Here is a 24,193-nt window from a genome sequence, read left to right as displayed (position 1 = left end):
AACCATAAAAACCATTTGAAAATACCATTAAGGGGCATCTACTCGCTGAGAAGTGAGCTCCATTATTTATGGTTCGATTTCTTTAATTTTTGGTGTACGTTAAGAAGCATCTTTCTATCATACAATGCCCAAGTTTCAATAAGATAGCCCAACAAACAAATGAGATCCAGTTGCGTAGATCAAGAGCAAGAGCCCCTTACCAGCGTCAAGGAACCTCCTTTGAGGCCCGCTCGCTCATGGAAATTTCGCTCATGTATGGAAGCAAAAAATCGACCGATCGACTGCTTGTATTTGGAAAAACTCACACGTGGATGCGCTTGCAAGTGGTGGTTCCACTGTACTAAAAACGTTATAAATGGTGCAAGGGTGACATTGAAGCAATGTCAAAGATAGTTGACATAAACACACTACCATTATAGTATACTCCTTGTTTAGCGACAAATTTGTTTTTTGACATGGTATTAGGAACGGAACTCCATTGTCAAGTGAGGAGAGGCTGTATTCTGATTTAACAGACACTTGGACAATCCCCACTACTAGTTTGTTATATTGAGGGTTTACTGTATTCTCAGCTATAAAAATATATTCTATGATATAAAATTTTTTTGAAGCTTCTATACATTTTTGTGAGGTGAATTTTCATACAAACTTGTATATACAGTATTTTGACAAAATTTTGTAGGGGCAATGTAATTATTTGTTGAGTATCAATTAGTTTTGCCTAGTATAATCTCGTCACAGATGGCATTGGCTGTGAACGAAGAAGTAACCCTTGCCATGGTCGTGATGCACCTAACAGGGCATCGTGGCCTGCAGCTTCTACACTGCTGTAAGTTGATTCTTGTATTTGATTTTCGTATTGTAATTCAAATTCAGAATTTTTTATTTCTTTTATGCAGTATACAGATAATGTAACTTTCATAATAAAATATTGATATGCACAAAAGAAAGCCACTAGCATGCAGTGCATTTTGGCAAAGTAATCCTAATGCTTAAAGACTACTTAAGAACTAGACAAATTATTTAGTGGGTTTACTAAAATATACAAAAAAGGAGAGGTAGCTAAATAAACAACAGTACAATTTTAAAAGTATTCATTAATATTTCAGACTGATTCAGTGATCTTCAGTTAAGCAAGATTTTAAGCAGTTAATTACCATTATATGCACAATAAGAAAGAAAGTGAATGTACAAAAGGTACAATTTTAAAGTATGATTTGTTGTTTCAAACTGATTCAGTGTCTTCAGTTTTGCAGAATGATTGAAAGAGATGGTGAAGATACAGAAAGTTATTTAGTTTCATTTGAAATATAATGGAACAAGATAAGTAATTAATTTTCTAGTGAATTAAATGGCCTCTTGGTTTCACTCAGCATTAGATGAATCAGATGCTGCTCCTTTTAATGTTTAGTGTTGTATACTGTATGTCTCTCTTTGGGTTTACTTCATTCTTGTTAATGTGTAGCAGTAATATAATAATTTTGTAGGTTAGCCCACCTGACTGCTTGAGCTGGCAGCTGGGGAAAAATAGTGAGAGTTACAGTATTTTATTAATTAGGTTGTCTTTGTCAATCTCCTTTGTTCCTTAGGTGACAAAGTAGTAAGTGCCTTACTGTTCCTTACTGGTACAGGGTTTTTTAACAGCTGCTTTGAATTATAGGACAGTACAGTATACTATTTTGTGAATTTTTTGGGGTAATTATTTTTTTAATTTGTCAAGAGGAAGTATGTCTTTTTGAAGGTTAATGTCTTATGGAACCTTTTCAATGGGTGTATTTTATATGCCAACTGTATGAAAGAAACTAATTTGTATTTATATTTAACCGTTTTTCCATAATGACCCTTAAAATGAAAAGTGCTGACAGTGTCACAAGTTTTTCCCCCAAAAAATTATCTTCTGAAATGGTAGAGAATATTTTTCTGAAGGTAATGACACCAAAAAAATCTGAAGTTTTATCCTATTTCTTGGGTTAATGAAATATAACCAAGAATGATTAGTCATGGTGTAGGTTGTCCCAGTAATTGAAGCAGACCTAGTAAAAACCCATAAACAGATCCCTGGATGGGAATGGTAGGGGCCATACTCCCTTTTTTTTAGGAAAATCACCTAAAATCTAATATTTATATCATTTTGAGCTTTATTTCAATGTACTTCTGGTCTGCAACCAACCGAAATCATCTCTTTCACTAGTGAATCTTCCATTCCATCAATTGCTCATCTCTGTTTCACTTGTATGTCTTCTATCAATTGTTTATCTCTGTTTCATGAGTATGTCTTCTATCAATTGTTTGTCTGTTTCATGAGTATGTCTTTCATTCTATGAATTGTTCATCTCTGTTTCACTAGTGTATCTTCCATTCTATCAGTACTAAGAAACATGGGGCAGGATGTTTTTAGTACTGTACACATTCAACGCACAGAGTCTTTCATGTCTCTGCCAAAATTTACCGCTCACACCATATTTGAGGACATTGTGCTTAACCTGTAAACGGTCCAAACATACATATACATTCTTACCGCTAGTGCCCCAAACGTAAATATACGTTTTATTTTTCCTACCTCCAAATTTGGCATGATTGGCCTGAAATGCCTGGTCAGCATAGAATGGGTCTTAGCACTCGGTGTGCGCAGTATTAAAAAAATCTGGGACCACTTAGTACCTTGTGGGAGCTCCAGTTATATTGAGTGCCAGCTGGAGCAAACAGTGTGGCAAACACCAAGGATTCACTGATGTAATGTCATTTTAACACTCCCCTTTTAAGAGGAAAGTAATGTTAACCCCAAGTTTAGCGTCTGTCTATCTGTCTCTATTTCTATCTGTCTCTGTGTATCTCTGTCTCTCTGTCTCTGTTTATCTGTCTGTCTATTCGTCTCACAGGTACACACAAATACAATTATCCTTAGTGTAAATTACCTAGGATAACCTAAAAAATCCAAAGTGCTATACTGTGCTTGTAGATATAATGCATAAGAATACTTGTTGGTTCACAGTGGCTCTCTCTGAGACAGAGAGATAAGAAGAGAGACAGAAAGAGACAAGCAGACAGAGAAATAAGACAGAGAGACAGATAATCAGAGATACGAGCTCATCAAATGTCATCCCTTTTCTCTGCACCCTTGCTGGAGCCCATCAAATGTCATCTCGTATCTGATCTTATCACTGCCCTTCAGGATGCTTGTCACTGAACACTTGTCTTGCACATTGCATCAAGGGAATTTCTTCCTTCTTCCTTCTTCTTCCTCCTCCTTCTTCCTTCTTCTTCTTCTATACTCCCGTGTATCTAAAACATTGCTGGGACCTATAAATACTTTGTATATATTCCTAGACAATAGTAAATGACCAAGGCAGGTGTAAATGTCCACCTGTCAATGTGTTTGTGACAATTTAAGTACAATTTCAGTACCTAATACTAGTGTCAGAACAAAGATTGGTTATGAAATGCCAAGAAATACAATAAATTGTAATTATCAGAACATAAAAATTATGTAAAATAATATAAAAATGAGAAAAAAATGGTATATCGGCAACACTTTCTCAAGCGGCAGGACTCGATGTTGCAGTCAGGTGAGCATAAAGTGCCAGCTTTGCACCCTCATATCTCAGTAAGTACTGACCCTATTTTTTTTTTTAATCCTGTAACACTTAGAAAAATGTGCTCTTTATTTTCATTAAAACAAATAATTTTTTTATTTTTCAACATATTCGGGGCACTAAGGTAGTGAACGTATATATACATTTGGACCGTTTAAGGGTTAAAACGTAGATCTACATGAGTAACACAGGCATCATTGATGTAGATCTACTCGGGAGACAGTGAAAGGGTTAAAATGTTACTGAGAATAGCATACATATTTATAAATGGTAATTAGACAATAATTTTTTTTTCTTTCAACAAGTCAGCCGTCTCCCACCAAGACAGGGTGACCCAAAAAAAAAAAAAAAATCCCCAAAAAGAAAAAAAATCCCCAAAAAGAAAATACTTTAATCATCATTCAACACTTTCACCTCACTCACACATAATCACTGTTTTTGCAGAGGTGCACAGAATATAACAGTTTAGAAGTATATACTTATAAAAATACACAATATATCCCTCCAAACTGCCAATATCTCAAACCCCTCCTTTAGAGTGCAGACATTGTACTTCTCATTTCCAGGACTCAAGTCTGGTTATATAAAATAACCGGTTTCCCTGAATCCCTTCACTAAATATTACCCTGCTCACTCTCCAACAGCTCGTCAGGTCCCAAATACCATTTGTCTCCATTCACTCCTATCTAACACACTCACGCACACTTGCTGGAAGTCCAAACCCCTCGCCCACAACACCTCCTTTACCCCCTCCCTCCAACTTTTTCGAGGATGACCCCTACCCCGCCTTCCTTCCCCTACAGATTTATATGCTCTCCATGTCATTCTACTTTGATCCATTCTCTCTAAATGACCAAACCACCTCAACAAACCCTCTTCAGCCCTCTGACTAATGCTTTTGTTAACTCCACACCTCCTAATTTCCACACTTTGAATTTTCTGCATAATATTTACACCACACATTGCCCTTAGACAGGACATCTCCACTGTCTCCAACCGCCTCCTCGCTGCTGCATTTACAACCCAAGCTTCACACCCATATATGAGTGTTGGTACTACAATACTTTCATACATTCCCTTCTTTGCCTCCATAGATAACATTTTTTGCCTCCACATATACCTCAATACACCACTCACCTTTTTTCTTTCATCAATTCTATGATTAACCTCATCCTTCATAAATCCATCCACTGGCACATCAACTCCCAAATATCTGAAAACATTCACTTCTTCCATACTACTCCCCAATTTGATATCCAATTTTTCTTTTTCTAAATCATTTGAAACTCTCATCACCTTACTCTTTTTCTATGTTCACTTTCAACTTTCTACCTTTACACACACTCCCAAATTCGTCCACTAACCTTTGCAGTTTTTCTTTAGAATCTCCCATAAGCACAGTATCATCAGCAAAAAGTAACTGTGTCACTTCCCATTTTGTATTTAATTCCCCATAATTTAATCCCACCCCTCTCCCGAACACCCTAGCATTTACTTCTTTTACAACCCCATCTATAAATATATTAAACAACCATGATGACATTACACGTCCCTGTCTAAGACCTGCTTTTACCGGGAAATAGTCTCCATCTCTTCTACACACCCTAACCTGAGCCTCACTATCCTCATAAAAACTCTTTACAGCATACCTAAAACCTCCTTGTTCATCCACAATTCTACATTCTGTCTTACCTCTAATTCTTTCAATAATAACCCTACCATACACTTTTCCTGGTATACTCAGTAAACTTGTTCCTCTATAATTTTTACAATCACTTTTGTCCCCCTTCCCTATATGTAAAGGGACTATACACGCTCTCCGCCAGTCCCTAGGTACCTTACCTTCTTTCATACATTTATTAAACAAAAATACCAACCATTCCAACACTATGTGCCCCCCTGCTTTTAACATTTCTGTCATGATCCCGTCAGTTCCAGCTGCTTTACCCCCTTTCATTCTACGTAATGCTTCACGCACCTCCCCCACACTTGCATCCTGCTCATCTTCACTCCTAAAAGACGGTATACCTCCCTGGCCAGTGCATGAAATTACTGCCTCCCTTTCTTCGTCGACATTTAAAAGTTCCTCAAAATATTCTCACCATCTACCCAAAACCTCCATCTCCCCATCTGCTAACTCCCCTACTCTGTTTTTAACTGACAAATCCATTTGTTCTCTAGGCTTTCTTAACTTGTTTAACTCACTCCAAAGTTTTTTCTTATTTTCATTAAAATTTCTTGACAGTACCTCTCCCACTCTATCATCCACTCTCCTTTTGCACTCTCTCACCACTCTCTTCACCTTTCTTTTACTCTCCATATACTCTGCTCTTCTTATAACACTTTTTTTTTTTTTTTTTTTTATTATCACACTGGCCGATTCCCACCGAGGCAGGGTGGCCCGAAAAAGAAAAACTTTCACCATCATTCACTCCATCACTGTCTTGCCAGAAGGGTGCTTTACACTACAGTTTTTAAACTGCAACATTAACACCCCTCCTTCAGAGTGCAGGCACTGTACTTCCCATCTCCAGGACTCAAGTCCGGCCTGCCGGTTTCCCTGAATCCCTTCATAAATGTTACTTTGCTCACACTCCAACAGCACGTCAAGTATTAAAAACCATTTGTCTCCATTCACTCCTATCAAACACGCTCACGCATGCCTGCTGGAAGTCCAAGCCCCTCGCACACAAAACCTCCTTTACCCCCTCCCTCCAACCCTTCCTAGGCCGACCCCTACCCCGCCTTCCTTCCACTACAGACTGATACACTCTTGAAGTCATTCTGTTTCGCTCCATTCTCTCTACATGTCCGAACCACCTCAACAACCCTTCCTCAGCCCTCTGGACAACAGTTTTGGTAATCCCGCACCTCCTCCTAACTTCCAAACTACGAATTCTCTGCATTATATTCACACCACACATTGCCCTCAGACACGACATCTCCACTGCCTCCAGCCTTCTCCTCGCTGCAACATTCATCACCCACGCTTCACACCCATATAAGAGCGTTGGTAAAACTATACTCTCATACATTCCCCTCTTTGCCTCCAAGGACAAAGTTCTTTGTCTCCACAGACTCCTAAGTGCACCACTCACTCTTTTTCCCTCATCAATTCTATGATTCACCTCATCTTTCATAGACCCATCCGCTGACACGTCCACTCCCAAATATCTGAATACGTTCACCTCCTCCATACTCTCTCCCTCCAATCTGATATTCAATCTTTCATCACCTAATCTTTTTGTTATCCTCATAACCTTACTCTTTCCTGTATTCACCTTTAATTTTCTTCTTTTGCACACCCTACCAAATTCATCCACCAATCTCTGCAACTTCTCTTCAGAATCTCCCAAGAGCACAGTGTCATCAGCAAAGAGCAGCTGTGACAACTCCCACTTTGTGTGTGATTCTTTATCTTTTAACTCCACGCCTCTTGCCAAGACCCTCGCATTTACTTCTCTTACAACCCCATCTATAAATATATTAAACAACCACGGTGACATCACACATCCTTGTCTAAGGCCTACTTTTACTGGGAAATAATTTCCCTCTTTCCTACATACTCTAACTTGAGCCTCACTATCCTCGTAAAAACTCTTCACTGCTTTCAGTAACCTACCTCCTACACCATACACTTGCAACATCTGCCACATTGCCCCCCTATCCACCCTGTCATACGCCTTTTCCAAATCCATAAATGCCACAAAGACCTCTTTAGCCTTATCTAAATACTGTTCACTTATATGTTTCACTGTAAACACCTGGTCCACACACCCCCTACCTTTCCTAAAGCCTCCTTGTTCATCTGCTATCCTATTCTCCGTCTTACTCTTAATTCTTTCAATTATAACTCTACCATACACTTTACCAGGTACACTCAACAGACTTATCCCCCTATAATTTTTGCACTCTCTTTTGTCCCCTTTGCCTTTATACAAAGGAACTATGCATGCTCTCTGCCAATCCCTAGGTACCTTACCCTCTTCCATACTTTTATTAAATAATTGCACCAACCACTCCAAAACTATATCCCCACCTGCTTTTAACATTTCTATCTTTATCCCATCAATCCCGGCTGCCTTACCTCCTTTCATTTTACCTACTGCCTCACGAACTTCCCCCACACTCACAACTGGCTCTTCCTCACTCCTACAAGATGTTATTCCTCCTTGCCCTATACACGAAATCACAGCTTCCCTATCTTCATCAACATTTAACAATTCCTCAAAATATTCCCTCCATCTTCCCAATACCTCTAACTCTCCATTTAATAACTCTCCTCTCCTATTTTTAACTGACAAATCCATTTGTTCTCTAGGCTTTCTTAACTTGTTAATCTCACTCCAAAACTTTTTCTTATTTTCAACAAAATTTGTTGATAACATCTCACCCACTCTCTCATTTGCTCTCTTTTTACATTGCTTCACCACTCTCTTAACTTCTCTCTTTTTCTCCATATACTCTTCCCTCCTTGCATCACTTCTACTTTGTAAAAACTTCTCATATGCTAACTTTTTCTCCCTTACTACTCTCTTTACATCATCATTCCACCAATCGCTCCTCTTATAACACTTCTGCTTTGTAAATACCGCTCATAAGCTACGTTTTTCTCTTTTATCACACCCTTTACTTCATTCCACCAATCACTCCTCTTTCCTCCTGCATCCACCCTCCTATAACCACAAACTTCTGCTCCACATTCTAATACTGCATTTTTAAAACTATTTCAACCCCCCCACTTCTCATACCTGCACCAGCCCACCTTTCTGCCAAATTTTGCTTATATTTCACCCGAGCTTCCTCCTCCCTTAGTTTATACACTTTCACCTTCCTCTTTCTTGTTGTTGCCATTTTCCTCTTATCCCATCTACCTCTTACTCTAAATGTAGCTACAACTAGATTAATGTGTTAGTTTATTTAATTTAGTAAATGTATTCATATACAGTGGACCCCTGCTTAACGATCACCTCCCAATGCGACCAATTATGTAAGTGTATTTATGTAAGTGCGTTTGTACGTGTATGTTTGGGGGTCTGAAATGGACTAATCTACTTCACAATATTCCTTATGGGAACAAATTCGGTCAGTACTGGCACCTGAACATACTTCTGGAATGAAAAAATATCGTTAACCGGGGGTCCACTGTACAGTATAGCATCATACAGTGGACCCTCATTTTTCGTAATTAATCCTTTCCAGAGAGTGTGACTAATGACAAAATTGATGATTTGTGAAACCATTTTCCCCATAAGAAACAATGTAAATCCAATTAATCCGTTCCAGACACCCAGAAGTATAAAAAAAAAAAATTTTTTTTTTTACCTTTAGCCCCTAAACGGCCCAAACGTATATACTATATGTCCTTACATGTAGCGCCCCGAATGTATATATACGTTTTAATTTTCCTGCCTCCAAATATGGCCCAATTGCCCTGAGATACCTGGTCAGCATAGAATGGATCCTAACACTCGGTGTGCACCATATTAAAAAAAATCAGGGACCACTTAGTACCTTGTGGGAGCACCAGTTAAATTGAGCGCCAGCTAGAGTGAACAGTGAGGCAAACACCAAGGATTCACTGATGTAATGTCATATTAACACTCCTCTTTTAAGAGGAAAGTGATGTTAAACCCAGGTTTAGGGTCTGTCGATTTCTGTCTTTCTCTGTATCTCTGTCTATGTCTATCTCTGTCTCTGTCTATCTGTCTCTATCTGTGTCTGTATGTCTATCTGTCTTTGTCTATCTGTCTCTGTCTATCTCTTTCAATCTGTCTCACAGGTACACATAAATACAAGTATACATAATGTAAATTACCTAGGATAACCAAAAAATCCAGACAAAGTGCTGTACTCTGCTTGAAGATGTGAGTAAACGTGATGATGCAGTCTTGTGGCTCTCACTGAGACAGAGAGCTAGATTGATAGACAGATAGACAGGGAGCTTGACAGACAGGCAAATAGACAGACAGACACGTTTGTGTACCAGTGAAAACAAAGCGAGGGCGATGCTCATCAAATGTCATCTCTAATCTTTTCTTACTAAGTGTTATTTCTGCACCCTCGCGTATGCTCATCAAACTCAGCTCTTATCAAATGTTATCTCATCTTATCATGTCACTGTCAGGGGTGGACTTTGTTTTACATGTTTCAAGGCAACTTATTATTACCTATTATTATTATTAAGTATTATTATCCTCCTCCTCATCATCATCATCGTCAACAACAACAACAACAACAACTACAACAACAACAACAACAACAACAACTACAACAACAACTACAACAACAACTACAACAACAACTACAACAACAACTACAACAACAACAACAGCTACAACAACAGCTACAACAACAACTACAACAACAACAACAACAACAACAACAACAACAACAACAACAACTACAGCAACAACTACAACAACAACAACAACAACAACTACAACAACTACATCAACTACAACAACTACTACAACAACTACTACAACAACTACTACAACAACTACTACAACAACTACTACAACAACTACTACAACAACTACTACTACTACTACTACTACTACTACTACTACTACTACTACTACTTCTACTTCTTCTTCTTCCTCTTCTTCCTCCTCTTCTTCCTCCTCTTCTTCCTCTTCTTCTTCCTCCTCTTCTTCCTCCTCTTCTTCCTCCTCTTCTTCCTCCTCTTCTTCCTCCTCTTCTTCCTCCTCCTCCTCCTCCTCTTCTTCCTCCTCCTCTTCTTCCTTCTCCTCCTCCTCCTCTGCTTCTTCTTCATATCCAAAACATTGCTGGGATCTATAAATACTTTGTATATATTCCAAGATAATAGTAAATGGCCAAGGCAGGCGTAAATGTCCACCTGTCAATATACAGTGGACCCTCACCTAACGATATTAATTGGTACCCGAGAATGAATATTGTTAGGCGAGTTTTGTAGCGTTAGCCGAGCCAAAATGTTAGCGTTAAAATGTATCATTAGGCGAATTTAACGTTATGCGATGCGTTCGTTAGGCGAGGGTCCACTGTATTTGTGACAATTTGAGTACAATTTCAGTACCTAATACTAGTGTCAGAACAAAGAATGGTTATGAAATGACAAGAACTACTATAAATTGTAATTATCAGAACATAAAAATTATATAAAATAATATGAAAAATAGAAAAAAAGGTATATCGGCAACACTTCTGCAAGTGGTAGGACTCCATGTTGCTGTCACATGAGCATCCAGTGCCAACTTCTTGGCCTCATATCTCTGTAAGTACTGACCCTAATTTTTTTTATTCTAAAACACTTAAAAAATGTGCTCTTTTAAATATTCGGGGCACTGTGCAGGTGAACATATATATACGTTTGGACCATTTAAGGGTTAAGATAGATTTACATGCACAAAAGAATGAACATTCAACATGACGCTTACCTTTATTGAAGGATGTTGTTGGTGGATAGAAGACAGGGAGGAGGGGAGAGGGAAGAAAGGTTATTCTATGGAAGGGAATTCCCCCTCCATAAGGACTCGAGGTACCAAGTCCTTATTTGGGGTCACTTCCCTTCTTTGTTTTTTAATGCCACAAATCTTTCCATCCTACTCCACATTGCACAAAACTCCATTACTACCACCCTCTAATACCATCACTAACACCCTCTACCACCATCACAACCACTACCACCCTCTACCACCATCACTACCATCCTCTACCACCATCACAACTACTACCACCCTCTACCATCACAACTACTACCACCCTTTGCCACCATCACTACCACCCTCTACCACTATCACTACCACCACCACTTTCGTATTTTTCTACAATCTTTTTCTTTAATTCTAATGTGTTTGTCACCTTCTTTTCCAAAGGGCTGGCACTAGCTTTCTTTCGGCCCATGGTGGCTTATTTAGCAGTTGCAAGCACTAAAACGAATGGGTGGGATCGTGCTCACTTGCTGATAAACAGTGGGACACTGACTGTGGCCGCATCGGGCTGCTCGTATGCGTCTGGGACGAACGACTATTTGAGAGTCAAATGACGATTCGCGAGTCAATATTTTGACGAAAAAATGTTACGATTTTCGAAAATTACGATTTCCGATGCTTACGAAAAACGAGGGTCCACTGTATTTGTATTTTTTAAGAACATAAGCACCAAGGAGCACTGCAGCATAGGCTACTGGCCCATGCTAGGTAGGTCCAAGTTACACCCACTTCAGAAGAAACACTGCTACAGTCCTGCTGGCTCAAGCTGTATTAGATATTTTGCTGACACTTTCACAAATTTTGCTAAGGAATTTGTAATGTATAAATTGACCAATCAGTATTGGGATTATCTATCTGTGATTACCTATTTGTAGCTACAGTGTTAAGGCTATTGTTAAGCTTCCTCAAGCTTCCAGGGGTTGTAGCATGTTCTACCTCTCCTTGTAAACTATTCCATTGGTCTATCATTGCTTATGATCACCCAGGACTTGAGTCCTGGAGATGGGAAGTACACTGCCTGCATTCTGAAGAAGGGGTGGGAATATTTGTATTTTTGAACTGTAGTACAGTAGGGCCCCACTTATGCGGCAAGTTAGGTTCCAGGCTGTTGCCGGAAAGCAGACATCGCCGGAAGGCAGAACACCATTTTTTCCATTTATAAATGCATATAGATGCCAGACAACAAGTTTACACTAAATTATATTAAGTTAGTAATAGAACTAGACATTAAAAACACACAAAGTAAAATACATTCACAGTAAATTCATTACTTATCTTAAAGTATATTTGTAATCTTAATGTAGGGAGAGAGGTGAGTAGTATTTATTTGTAGGAAGTCAGGTGCAGGTACCCAGGTGTAGGTAGCCCTGGCTCCCCATCTCATACTTAATATATGATATTTAAAACATCCCAGAGAGGTAAAATACACATACAGTACACTCATTATTTACCTTTAAATATGTGTAGTCTTAATATAGGAAGAGAGGTGAGTAGTATTTATTTGTAGGAAGTCAGTGTAGGTACCTGGTGGGTGTAGCCCGCCTGGGCTACACCTACCGGCTACCTACACTGTGACCCAGAGCCATATTATTAACATCGACATGCCTTGTTCACCGAATTTAATCATTTCTAACAACTACCTTTAGATGCCATCTTAAACGAAGGGAGAAGTAATGAATAATTCATGCCGAAAATTGTAAACAAAGTGGAGTGAGGGAGTGGCTGGGCCAAACGCAGATTCATACACGTTTTCTCTGATGGCTGAGCAGAGAAAATGTAATGTTGTCCCTCTGCCTGGCTACCACACAGCTCCACAAGTATTATTATCAGAGCACACATAAAATATGCAATAAATGCCAGACAACAAGTTTACACTTAACTTATATTAAGTTAGCAATAGAAATAGGCATTAAAAACACAATAAAAGGTAAGATACACACAGAGTACACTTATTACTTACCTAAAAATATTAATATTAATGTGTGAGAGGTGAGTGGCAGGGTGTTTATTGAATAAAATCAGAATGGCACACCATCATCCTCTAACTTGGCACTTAAAGCAAGTCTCACGACTTCTCTTTTTATCACAGCTAAGCTTAGACGCCATCGTCAATGAGGGCCAACTAGTTAACTAAAGAGTAAACGAGAGAGAGAACAAGATACAGAGTTGAGACAATGTAAGAACACTTAGGAATTCTTCGCTTGCCTAATTCTTGGGCACGACCTACTTCCACATTGAACAAATGTGACACCACCTATGACTGCTGCATCTCTCCTGCCATACGGTTTATAAGCTGCTTCTCCGCTCATATGCCGTATTCTATTCAAGATTGATGGACTGAACACATCGACTCAAGGTTGAGGGACTGGTTACCTCATTCTCCTCCTGTTCTTCAAGTTTCTCCTACGTATGGACTGATGAAGCCACTGTGTGGCGAAGCGTTTCCTCAATAAAGATACCCAAGAGTTGCACATGTGTCAAATTTATCAACATGTCGGTTCTCTGAACCATTCATCTACAAACCTGTCAGACACTGCAACTTCTTGGGATCTTAATACTTAGGAATTCTTTGCTTGCCTAATTCTTGGGCACGACCTACTTCCACATTGAACAAATGTGACACCACCTATGACTGCTGCATCTCTCCTGCCATACGGTTTATAAGCTGCTTCTCCGCTCATATGCCGTATTCTATTCAAGATTGATGGACTGAACACATCGACTCAAGGTTGAGGGACTGATTACCTCATTCTCCTCCTGTTCTTCAAGTTTCTCCTACGTATGGATTGATGAAGCCACTGTGTGGCGAAACGTTTCCTCAATAAAGATACCCAAGAGTTGCACATGTGTCAAATTTATCAATGTAAGAACACAAACTGAACAGGTAGTGGGCGATCACTTGGTCAGGTGAAATAAATGCGTATTAATGTGTGTCTACTTTTAGTTCATTCATGTACGTTTGTAAGAGTTTGTAAAACATTTACCTCAATATTTTTTTATTATAATAATAATTACCTCACAATACAAATACTCTTACATTGTGTACAAGTTAGTTCAGAATAAACAAACAGCAATACACCATTTTTAGAATGAATGAAGATAATAATAATAATAATAATAATAATAATAATAATAATAATATTATTATTATTATTATTAATTTTATTATTATCACACTGGCCGATTCCCACCAAGGCAGGGTGGCCCGAAAAAGAAAAACTTTCACCATCATTCACTCCATCACTGTCTTGCCAGAAGGGTGCTTTACACTACAGTTTTTAAACTGCAACATTAACACCCCTCCTTCAGAGTGCAGGCACTGTACTTCCCATCTCCAGGACTCAAGTCTGGCCTGCCGGTTTCCCTGAACCCCTTCATAAATGTTACTTTGCTCACACTCCAACAGCACGTCAAGTATTAAAAACCATTTATCTCCATTCACTTTTATCAAACACGCTCACGCATGCCTGCTGGAAGTCCAAGCCCCTCGCACACAAAACCTCCTTTACCCCCTCCCTCCAACCTTTCCTAGGCCGACCCCTACCCCGCCTTCCTTCCACTACAGACTGATACACTCTTGAAGTTATTCTGTTTCGCTCCATTCTCTCCACATGTCCGAACCACCTCAACAACCCTTCCTCAGCCCTCTGGACAACAGTTTTGGTAATCCCGCACCTCCTCCTAACTTCCAAACTACGAATTCTCTGCATTATATTCACACCACACATTGCTCTCAGACATGACATCTCCACTGCCTCCAGCCTTCTCCTCGCTGGTGGTCTGGTGGCTAAAGCTCCCGCTTCACACACGGAGGGCCCGGGTTCGATTCCCGGCGGGTGGAAACATTTGACACGTTTCCTTACACCTGTTGTCCTGTTCACCTAGCAGCAAATAGGTACCTGGGTGTTAGTCGACTGGTGTGTGTCGCATCCTGGGGGACAAGATTAAGGACCCCAATGGAAATAAGTTAGACAGTCCTCGATGACGCACTGACTTTCTTGGGTTATCCTGGGTGGCTAACCCTCCGGGGTTAAAAATCCGAACGAAATCTTATCTTATCTTATCACCCATGCTTCACACCCATATAAGAGCGTTGGTAAAACTATACTCTCATACATTCCCCTCTTTGCCTCCAAGGACAAAGTTCTTTGTCTCCAGAGACAATTATAATAATAATAATTAATTATAATAATAATAATAATAATAATAATAATAATAATATTATTATTATTATTATTATTATTATAAAAAGCACTAAACCCACAAAAGTTGTGAATTGCTATATATAGAGTAAAGGCATACAAAAAGAATATTTTTCTACAGTTATCCCCCAGTTTGACTAGAGAAAACATAATTCTTCCGACACTACCTACACAGCTGCTTTGTAAACAAATCTTATATTTACATCAATTTTTATTCTGTGAGTGTATGTATCATGTTTATATGCTATGTAATGGGTTTCATATATAATTTTGAGGAAAATATCATAAATGGATTAATGAAAATGCCTATATTGATGTAAAATAAGACATTTAGTGTGCCCAAGAGTGATTATTATTATGTAGTATTAGCGTCGGCACGGCACGCACGGCAGCACCAGCAGCACCGGCATCCTAGCAACTCTTATTCTTCAAGAAACCATCGCTCATCAAAGCTTGTGATGACCTAATTGAAGGTATAACTACATGAACCCATGTAGACCACAAAATGACCCGAGAATACTAAGAATGTAGCCCAAATCTTGACAAAATAGAAGATCTAAGGAAGACAGCCCTGCTAACCCAAACACTGCCTCCGCTGCCAGACAATCACTTAACCCAAGCTCAGGGAAATCAAGCCTTCTCCTCCATAGCTACACAGTATCTACTTTAGTGATACTATGAAAGGATATTGCAGAAGAAACAACAGTAAGAAAAGAATAACACCAAGGACCCTAGAACTCGACTTGTCTACCCAGCAGGACGCCGGTGTATCATCAACCCCCCTCACCACCACCACCCAGAGAACAACAACAACAAACATGGCTGACTCCCCCTCCAACTCCACTCCCTTCGAAGGATTCACCCATGATACCTCAGGTATGATTATTCCTGACAATATCAGGGACTACATCGTTGCTCTAGAAAACGAAATCAAAGATGTTAAAGCAACACTTGCGCGACGAGAATCCAAGATAACCAACCTCGAGAGCAAGATCCAAAACCTTCAAGAGAAGATTACCTCGGGATGTGCTGACACAGAAAATACTCTGAAAACAGCAATAGCCAGTCACACTGAGCAAGTAACAACTCTAAATGTGAAGGTTGAAGAAGCAATCAAGGACTGGAATCAGAACATGCACACTCGACTGAATGAATACCTTGATTTCCAAGACGACAAAGCTGAACAAGATAAATTGTCTGATGCAGTTATAATAAACAGTCCACACATTCCTAGTGACATAACCCAAGAACAGTGCAAAGAAACTGCTATCAGGATAATACAGGACCATGTACAAGTCATCGTGCAAAACAATAAAATCAAAGAAACACATTTGTTAGGAAAACAAGGTAGTAAACACAGTATCATGATCAGACTTCATTCATATGATAAAAGAAAGGACTTAATTAAATCAGCAATTACAATGAAAAATGGAGTGTTCATCAACGAGTGTCTAACGAGAAAACGTCAAAACCTTCTGTTCAGGTTGAGAAAACTTAAACAGGAAAACAAAATACATCAGTGTTTCACTCGAGATGGGAAAATACTAATTAGAAAAACTTCAACAGGACAACAATACACCATCTCAAATGAACATGATTTCTCTACCTTCCTTAGAAAAGCTAACATTTCTGTAACAGATTAGATAAGTGTCCTTAACACATATATACATGTGGTGCATATAGTATACATTACTATTATATTATTGTGCATTATTATTATTACATTATTGTGCATTATTATTTTTTCCTTTACTAGCTAATACCAGCTACCTCAAATACTTTTTACTTTTTAATTGCTTTTATTGCTCATAATTTTGTGTTGCAAGCCAAATCTTACTCCAAATTAATGTTATTCATGGTTGCTACCTGTCCATTTAATTCAGCTTACCACTACTATTTTAATCACCTTTATATTGTGTGAGCAATTAGTGTATATTCCAGTTACATTATTGTGTGAGTCCCAAAACTATCTTTTGCTAGCTAGTACCAGCTACCTCATATTTCTCTACTTTTTATAGTGCAATTAATTGCTCAACTTATTATACATTACAAATCAGATCTTACTCCCAAATCAATATTATATCATAGTGACTATCTGTCCATTGAACTTTGTTGACCATTACTTAATTTAGTCCCTTATATATTTTTCTCCTTTATTTTAGCTTTATATAACTACCTTAGTTCATATATTCACAATTGTTAAAATAATCAAGGTGCTAAAGTGTAATAAGTTCACTATTTTGCCATTATATTATATCATAGTGATTATCTGTCCATTGAACTTTGTTTACCTTTACTTAATTTAGTCCTTTATATATTTTCTCCTTTATTTTAGCTTTATATAACTACCTTAGTTCATATATTCACAATTGTTAAAATAATCAAAGTGCTATTCTCAGGGGCTAAAGTGTAATAAGTTCACTATTTTGTCATTAAAATACTCCAGGTGCTATAGACTACCTCAGGTGCTACTGATTTTACTTCTAATACATTCTTTTACTATTAGTATATATAAAATATGAAATAACTTTTAAAAACATTTGAAATTTTGGAGTTTCCAGACAAAATGGAGAGACTTAGTGCTTACTGAGCTCGCGAAGAATGTAAACAAACCGGGTGGGGCGCGGTGACCGTATTAGAAAGTCAGGTGGGGGGAGCCGTATAGCGAGTTTTGGTCATAATTTGAAATGACCGTATTAGCGGAACACCGTAAAGTGAAATGCCATAAAGCGGGGCCTTCCTGTATACAGTGGACCCCCGCATAGCGACCTTAATCCGTGCAAGAGGGCTGGTTGTTATGCGAAATGTTCGGTATGCGAATGAATTTTCCCCATAAGAAATAATGGAAATCAAATTAATCCGTGCAAGACACCCAAAAGTATGAAAAAAAAATTTTTACCACATGAAATATACATTTTCCTACACACAAAGAGAAGGATACATGCACAATAGTAGAGTAGTACATGCACAATATATATTGTGCATGTACTACTCTACTAAATGAAGAATAAATGACACTTACCTTTATTGAAGATGCAGCAATGACTGATGAGACACTGTGTCCTGGGAGTGCCTTTTCCTCCTGAGTACTGTAGGTCCTGTTTGGCATTTTCTTCCAGAACAGGCCTTATCACACTGTGTATGCCACTACGATTCTTAAATCTCTCAAACCAACCTTTGCTGGCTTTAAATTCACCAATATGAGCACTAGTTCCAGGCATTTTTCCCTGTTCACCTGGGTGTTAGTCGACTGGTGTGGGTTGCATCCTGGGAGACAAGATTAAGGACCCCAATGGAAATAAGTTAGACAGTCTTCAATGACACTGACTTTTTTGGGTTATCCTGGGTGGCAAATCCTCTGGGGTTAATTGTTTCTTGGTATTCTCAATAATCCACACCAACAACGGTGCTACAGCAGCAGCAGCAGCTGGCGGTGGTACAGCAGCAACAGACGATGCTACAGCAGCAACAGACGATGCTACAGCAGCAGCAGACGATGCTACAGCAGCAACAGACGATGCTACAGCAGCAGCAGACGATGCTACAGCAGCAGCAGACGATGCTACAGCAGCAGCAGATGATGCTACAGCAGCAGCAGACAATGCTACAGCAGCAGCAGACGATGCTACAGCAGCAGCAGACGATGCTACAGCAGCAGCAGACGATGCTACAGCAGCAACAGACGATGCTACAGCAGCAGCAGACGATGCTACAGCAGCAGCAGACGATGCTACAGCAGCAACAGACGATGCTACAGCAGCAGCAGACGATGCTACAGCAGCAGCAGACGATGCTACAGCAGCAGCAGACGGTACTACAGCAGCAGCAGCAGCTGACGGTGGTACAACAGCAGCAGCAGCTGACAGTGCAGCAGCAGCTGTACCACCAACAGTAGCGATGGTTGATTGGGGTTTATTATACAACCTGGCCAGCTCGGAGACACGCACTCCACTTTCATACTTATCAATGATCTTTTTCTTCATCTCTATAGTAATTCTCACCCTTATTGCTGTAGGGTTGGCACTAGAAGCTTTCTTGGGGCCCATGGTCACTTATTTTCCAGAAAAAATCACCAAAAATACTGTAATAATACGAAATGTTCCGATTGTATGCTTGGATGTTACCGCGGAGGCTGGCTGGTAAACAATGCCACCGGCGGAACATGTGAGCGTGGCTCAGGCCGCACATTGGACGCGTCTCGGATGAAGGGCAGTGAGCGGGTTTTTGGTCGGTATGCGAGGCTAAATTTTTGCGATCAAAGCGATCGGTATGCGGATTGTACGGTATGCGATGCGTATGGTATGCGGGGGTCCACTGTATATATATATATATATATATATATATATATATATATATATATATATATATATATTTTTTTTCAACAAGTCGGCCGTCTCCCACCAAGGCAGGGTGACCCAAAAAAGAAAGAAAACCCCCAAAAAGAAAATACTTTCATCATCATTCAATACTTTCACCACACTCACACATTATCACTGCTTTTGCAGAGGTGCTCAGAATACAAAAGTTTAGAAGCATATACATATAAAGATACACAACATATCCCTCCAAACTGCCAATATCCCAAATCCCTCCTTTAAAGAGCAGGCATTGTACTTCCCATTTCCAGGACTCAAGTCCGACTATATGAAAATAATCGGTTTCCCTGAATCCCTTCACTAAATATTACCCTGCTCACACTCCAACAGATCGTCAGGTCCCAAGTATCATTCGTCTCCATTCACTCCTATCTAACACGCTCATGCACGCTTGCTGGAAGTCCAAGCCCCTCGCCCACAAAACCTCCTTTACCCCCTCTTTCCAACCCTTTCGAGGACGACCCCTACCCCTCTTTCCTTCCCCTATAGATTTATATGCTTTCCATGTCATTCTACTTTGATCCATTCTCTCTAAATGACAAAACCACCTCAACAACCCCTCTTCTGCCCTCTGACTAATACTTTTATTAACTCCACACCTTCTCCTAATTTCCACACTCCGAATTTTCTGCATAATATTTACACCACACATTGCCCTTAGACAGGACATCTCCACTGCCTCCAACCGTCTCCTCGCTGCTGCATTTACCACCCAAGCTTCACATCCATATAAGAGTGTTGGTACTACTATACTTTCATACATTCCCTTCTTTGCCTCCATAGATAACGTTTTTTGACTCCACATATACCTCAACACACCACTCACCTTTTTTCCCTCATCAATTCTATGATTAACCTCATCCTTCATAAATCCATCCGCCGACACGTCAACTCCCAAGTATCTGAAAACATTCACTTCTTCCATACTCCTCCTCCCCAATTTGATATCCAATTTTTCTTTATCTAAATCATTTGATACCCTCATCACCTTACTCTTTTCTATGTTCACTTTCAACTTTCTACCTTTACACACATTCCCAAACTCATCCACTAACCTTTGCAATTTTTCTTTAGAATCTCCCATAAGCACAGTATCATCAGCAAAAAGTAACTGTGTCAATTCCCATTTTGAATTTGATTCCCCATAATTTAATCCCACCCCTCTCCCGAGCACCCTAGCATTTACTTCTTTTACAACCCCATCTATAAATATGTTAAACAACCATGGTGACATTACACATCCGTGTCTAAGACCTACTTTTACCGGGAAGTCGTCTCCCTCTCTTCTACGCACCCTAACCTGAGCCTCACTATCCTCATAAAAACTCTTTGCAGCATTTAGTAACTTACCACCTATTCCATATACTTGCAACATCTGCCACATTGCTCCTCTATCCACTGTATCATATGCCTTTTCTAAATCCATAAATGCAATAAAAACTTCCCTACCTTTATCTAAATACTGTTCACATATATGCTTCAATGTAAACACTTGATCTACACATCCCCTACCCACTCTGAAACCTCCTTGCTCAACCGCAATCCTACATTCTGTCTTACCTCTAATTCTTTCAATAATAACCCTACTGTACACTTTTCCTGGTATACTCAGTAAACTTATTCCTCTATAATTTTTACAATCTCTTTTGTCCCCTTTCCCTTTATATAAAGGGATTACATGCTCTCTGCCAATCCCTAGGTACCTTCCCCTCTTTCATACATTTATTAAACAAAAGTACCAACCACTCCAACACTATATCATCCCCTGCTTTTAACATTTCTGTCACGATCCCATCAGTTCCAGCTGCTTTACCCCCTTTCATTCTACGTAATGCCTCACGTACCTCCCCCACACTTATATTCTGCTCTTCTTCACTCCTAAAAGATGGTATACCTCCCTGACCAGTGCATGAAATTGCCGCCTCCCTTTCTTCCTTAACATTTAAAAGTTCCTCAAAATATTCTCGCCATCTACCTAATACCTCTGTCTCCCCATCTACTAACTCCCCTACTCTGTTTTTAACTGACAAATCCATACTTTCCCCAGGCTTTCTTAACTTGTTTAACTCCAAATTTTTTTCTTATTTTCATTAAAATTTCTTGACAGTGCCTCTCCCACTCTATCATCTGCTCTCCTTTTGCACTCTTTTACCACTCTCTTCACCTTTCTTTTACTCTCCATATACTCTGCTCTTCTTATAACACTTCTGCTTTGTAAAAACCTCTCATAAGCTACCTTTTTCTCTTTTATCACACCCTTTACTTCATCATTCCACCAGTCACTCCTCTTTCCTCCTGCCCTCACCCTCCTATAACCACAAACTTCTGCCCCACATTCTTATACTGCATTTTTAAAACTATTCCAACCCTCTTCAACCCCCCCACTTCTCATCTTTGTACTAACCCACCTTTCTGCCAATAGTCGCTTATATCTCAGCCGAACTTCCTCCTCCCTTAGTTTATACACTTTCACCTCCCTCTTACTTGTTGTTGCCACCTTCCTCTTTTCCCATCTACCTCGTACTCTAACTGTAGCTACAACTAAATAATGATCCGATATATCAGTTGCCCCTCTATAAACATGTGCATCCTGGAGCCTACCCATCAGCCTTTTATCCACCAATACATAATCTAACAAACTACTTTCGTTATATGCTACATCATACCTTGTATATTTATTTATCCTCTTTTTCATAAAATATGTATTACTTATTACCAAATCTCTTTCTACACATAGCTCAACTAAAGGCTTCCCATTTACATTTACCCCTGGCACCCCAAATTTACCTACTACTCCCTCCATAACATTTTTACCCACTTTAGCATTGAAATCCCCAACCACCATTACTCTCACACTTGATTCAAAACTCCCCATGCATTCACTCAACATTTCCCAAAATCTCTCTCTCTCCTCTACACTTCTCTCTTCTCCAGGTGCATACATGCTTACTATAACTCACTTTTCACATCCAATCTTTATTTTACTCCACATAATCCTTGAATTAATACATTTATAGTCCTTCTTTTCCTGCCATAGCTTGTCCTTCAACATTATTGCTACTCCTTCTTTAGCTCTAACTCTATTTGAAACCCCTGACCTAATCCCATTTATTCCTCTCCATTGAAACTCTCCCACTCCCTTCAGCTTTGTTTCACTTAAAGCCAGGACATCCAGCTTCTTCTCATTCATAACATCCACAATCATCTCTTTCTTATCATTTGCACAACATTCAGACTTCCCACTTTGACAATTTTCTTCTTATTCTTTTTAGTAATCTTTACAGGAAAAGGGGTTACTAGCATATTGTTCCCGGCATTTTAGTTGACTTTTACAACACGCATGGCTTACAGAGGAAAGATTCTTATTCCACTTCCCCATGGATATAAAAGGAAAAGTAATAAGACCAAGAACTATTAAGATAAAATCAAAGAAAACTCAGATGAGTGTGTATAAATAAATGTGTACATGTATGTGTAGTGTGACCTAAGTGTAAGTAGAAGTAGCAAGACATACCTGTAATCTTGCATATTTATGAGACAGACAAAAGACACCAGCAATCCTACCATCATGTGAAAGAATTACAGGCTTTCGTTTTACACTCACTTGGCAGGACGGTAGTACCTCACTGGGTGGTTGCCGTCTACCAACCTACTACATACATACATACATACATATATATATATATATATATATATATATATATATATATATATATATATATATATATATATATATATATATATATATATATATATATATACAGGAAGGCCCCGCTTTACGGCGTTTCACTTTACGGCGTTCCGCTAATACGGACATTTCAAATTATGACCAAAACTCACTATACGGCTCCCCCCACCTGACTTTCTAATACGGTCACCGTGCCCCACCCTGTTTGTTTACATTCTCCATGAGCTCAGTAAGCACTAAGTCTCTCCATTTTGTCTGGAAACTCCAAAATTTCAAATGTTTTTAAAAGTTATTTCATATTTTATATATACTCTGATAATTATACTTATGTATACCTGTACCTAAATAAACTTACATACATCGAGTCATTTAAATGTCGTATATTACGTTAATATACACATTTTCATTAATCCATCCATGATATTTTTTTCAAAATTATATAATAAACACGATGCATAACATATAAATAAGATAAATACACCCCACAGTAGAATAAATAAACAAATGTGAGATGTCGTAGCAGACGACTTGCACAAGTGGTGATAATAACAATACTGAGTCTCATTAAATGTCGTATATTACGGTAATATACACATTTTCATTAATCCATCCATGATATTTTTTTCAAAATCATATAATAAACACGATGCATAACATATAAATAAGATAAATACACCCCACAGTAGAATAAATAAACAAATGTGAGATGTCGTAGCAGACGACTTGCACAAGTGGTGATAATAACAATACCGAGTCTCATTAAATGTCGTATATTACGGTAATATACACATTTTCATTAATCCATCCATGATATTTTTTTCAAAATTATATAATAAACACGATACATAACATAAAAAGA

At 38.9% G+C, this 24,193-nt stretch overlaps 2 protein-coding genes across 6 annotated transcripts in view; one reads left to right on the top strand and one right to left on the bottom strand.

The window, feature by feature from the left end:
* The window catches only part of LOC128687597 (uncharacterized), a 191,527-nt gene that overhangs the window by 26,171 nt on the left and 141,163 nt on the right, over positions 1 to 24,193 (bottom strand). The window lies entirely within an intron of this gene.
* The window catches only part of LOC128687596 (uncharacterized), a 213,115-nt gene that overhangs the window by 134,978 nt on the left and 53,944 nt on the right, over positions 1 to 24,193 (top strand). For 4 of the 5 annotated variants that reach the window (XM_070083980.1, XM_053775140.2, XM_053775137.2 and 1 more), the window contains exon 8: positions 742 to 829. The exons of the other annotated variant lie outside the window; for it this stretch is intronic. In XM_070083980.1, the coding sequence (XP_069940081.1) occupies positions 742 to 829 (88 nt within the window). The remainder of the gene's footprint in view (positions 1 to 741; positions 830 to 24,193) is intronic. 5 annotated transcript variants of the gene reach the window in all.

The sequence above is a fragment of the Cherax quadricarinatus genome, chromosome 11, assembly GCF_038502225.1.
Source record: "Cherax quadricarinatus isolate ZL_2023a chromosome 11, ASM3850222v1, whole genome shotgun sequence".
In the NCBI taxonomy this organism is placed as follows: domain Eukaryota; kingdom Metazoa; phylum Arthropoda; class Malacostraca; order Decapoda; family Parastacidae; genus Cherax; species Cherax quadricarinatus.
The sequence above is the reverse complement of the archived record's forward strand: the minus strand, read 5'-3'. Positions and strand labels throughout refer to the sequence as shown.